Source organism: Penaeus monodon, chromosome 33, assembly GCF_015228065.2.
Source record: "Penaeus monodon isolate SGIC_2016 chromosome 33, NSTDA_Pmon_1, whole genome shotgun sequence".
In the NCBI taxonomy this organism is placed as follows: domain Eukaryota; kingdom Metazoa; phylum Arthropoda; class Malacostraca; order Decapoda; family Penaeidae; genus Penaeus; species Penaeus monodon.
Window position 1 is genome coordinate 10,951,041 of NC_051418.1, and position 2,121 is coordinate 10,953,161.

At 32.8% G+C, this 2,121-nt stretch overlaps 1 protein-coding gene across 1 annotated transcript in view; it reads left to right on the plus strand.

The window, feature by feature from the left end:
• The window catches only part of LOC119594021 (extended synaptotagmin-2-like), a gene marked incomplete at its 3' end in the record, with an annotated part of 82,615 nt that overhangs the window by 40,295 nt on the left and 40,199 nt on the right, over window positions 1-2,121 (plus strand). Inside the window, 4 exon segments of the mRNA XM_037943050.1 lie at window positions 15-81; window positions 228-373; window positions 575-695; window positions 1,307-1,477. Of these exon segments, the coding sequence (XP_037798978.1) occupies window positions 15-81; window positions 228-373; window positions 575-695; window positions 1,307-1,477 (505 nt within the window).

The following is a 2,121-nucleotide window of genomic DNA, read 5'->3' on the forward strand; positions in this document are numbered from 1 at the left end:
GTCTGCTTCATCAGGTATGCTGGAGACTGCAAGTTTGAAGTGAGTGTGTCAAAGTTCAAGATGGGCATCAAAGATTTACAGGTAGTGTGTTTGTAACTTTTGTTTGCTTTTGTTAGTAGAGCTTTCATGTTCCTTAATCTTTTGTTTTCAAATTGTGACAGAATATGAGTAAGTTTTGTCAGAATGATAGAGAAATTAGTTGATTAATAATGATAAACTGACTTCAGATCTCTGGACGGCTCCGTATCATGATGAAACCGCTGGTGAGGCAAATCCCTCTTGTGGGTGGTCTTCAGGTCTTCTTCCTCAATAATCCTGATGTGGACTTCAACCTTATTGGCCTTGCTGATGTGTTTGACATGCCTGGACTCAGGTAATGTAAAGTGAATGGATTTCACTTTGAAATGCAAGAAGGAAGGAGGGGAATCTTGCATTTCTTTCATTGAGGATATTGAGACAGATGTTCATTGATCTCTTAGACAAGAGGTATGTAAATATACACTTAGTTTTTTTTTTAAATATGCAATATGATGATTAGGATTGTATTTATTTTTTTTCATTTCTGTTAAACCAGTGACATCCTGCGAAGCATTGTGACAGAACAGATTGGACACATGATGGTGCTGCCAAATAGATACCCCATACAGCTTGTGGAAGACATTGATGTAGTAGAGCTCAAGTGCCCAGCCCCAGCTGTGAGTTATGTTCTGTGTAGTTGATCAAAAGTCTCTTCAAAGGTTTTGGGAAGCATGGAGGAAGTGTGATGGTATCTCTCAGGTTGTAGAAATAGATTTATTGAAAAGTTTAAATGAAAAGCCAAGATTACCACTTGTATGATGACATCTTATAAGGTTTTTTTATTTTGTATATGAATTGTATATCAGGGTATTGGATGCACCTTGAGTACTGAGTATGTGTAAGATAAAACAAAAATGGATACATTTTTCCTCATCTTTTAATTAGATTAAATGAGAATTATTTATGTTAGAAAAAAATTACAACTGAATTTCTACTGAATGTGTGTGAGGTGATTTTCATTGTATAAGTAATTAAAATTTTAGTTTTAGGTTTATTTTTGTATTAAAGGTATTCAGATTTCTGTTTTTACATTTAGAGTGATTTTAATATATTTTGATATATTGATTAATAGTTTTATGAATTAAGCTTTCATACAGGGAACCTGTTGCAATTCATGATTTTCTTTCTGTTTTAGAAAACAGATATCGGTGATTGATCTTTCTTTAACTTTTTAATCCAGATATTTTCTGAGAAAATTAGACCACATATTGATCTCCAAACATTTTAGGGTGTGATTCGTCTTAATGTCATCGAGGCCCAGAACTTAATGAAAAAGGACATTGGGATCATGGGCACAGGCAAGTCTGACCCTTACTGCATCCTCCGTCTTGGTGCGCAGAAATTCCAGACCAAGACCATTAACAACACAGTCAATCCTAAGTGGGACTTCTGCTGTGAGGTCAGTTGCTCTCTTTCAGTTCTCTTGATGCTAATGTATTAATTATATATTTTTTTAAAGAATTATATGCTGAGGAGGGTAGATAGTTCCTATTGAAATAAATATTGATAATTTTTTAAATAGTGGTTATGAGAGATAATTCTGTTTTAATTACAAAAGTGCTTGTTTGAAAAGGATCTGTTCAAGCTGATGAGAATGCTTAATTTTAAAATGAATGAAATTTCAGGAGATCTGAAGTGTTCATAAAGGAATTGCAGATGCCTGTAAGCATATGTATGCATAATGAAATATGACCCTTTAAGCATGTACAAGTACAATTTATTAGAAAGGATTAACTATGTTTTTTGGGGAATTTGAGACTTTCATTTAGAATTGTTTAATACAAACATTTTATCTTTCAGTTTATAGTTGTGGTTAACTTATAAAAGTTTTTTTTGCTTTCCAAAGGTTTTTATGGCAAATGAGTAAGAACACTGGAAAATTAGACTTCAGATTAATACAAAGATTGCAAAAACATGAGTAATACATTATTATTAGAAAACATTTCCTGATACTAAAAAAAGACACATCATTATATATCTCTTGACTCTCAGAGTATATCAACTGCATAATTTCACTGATGTTTTGTACTTGTCATGCACATA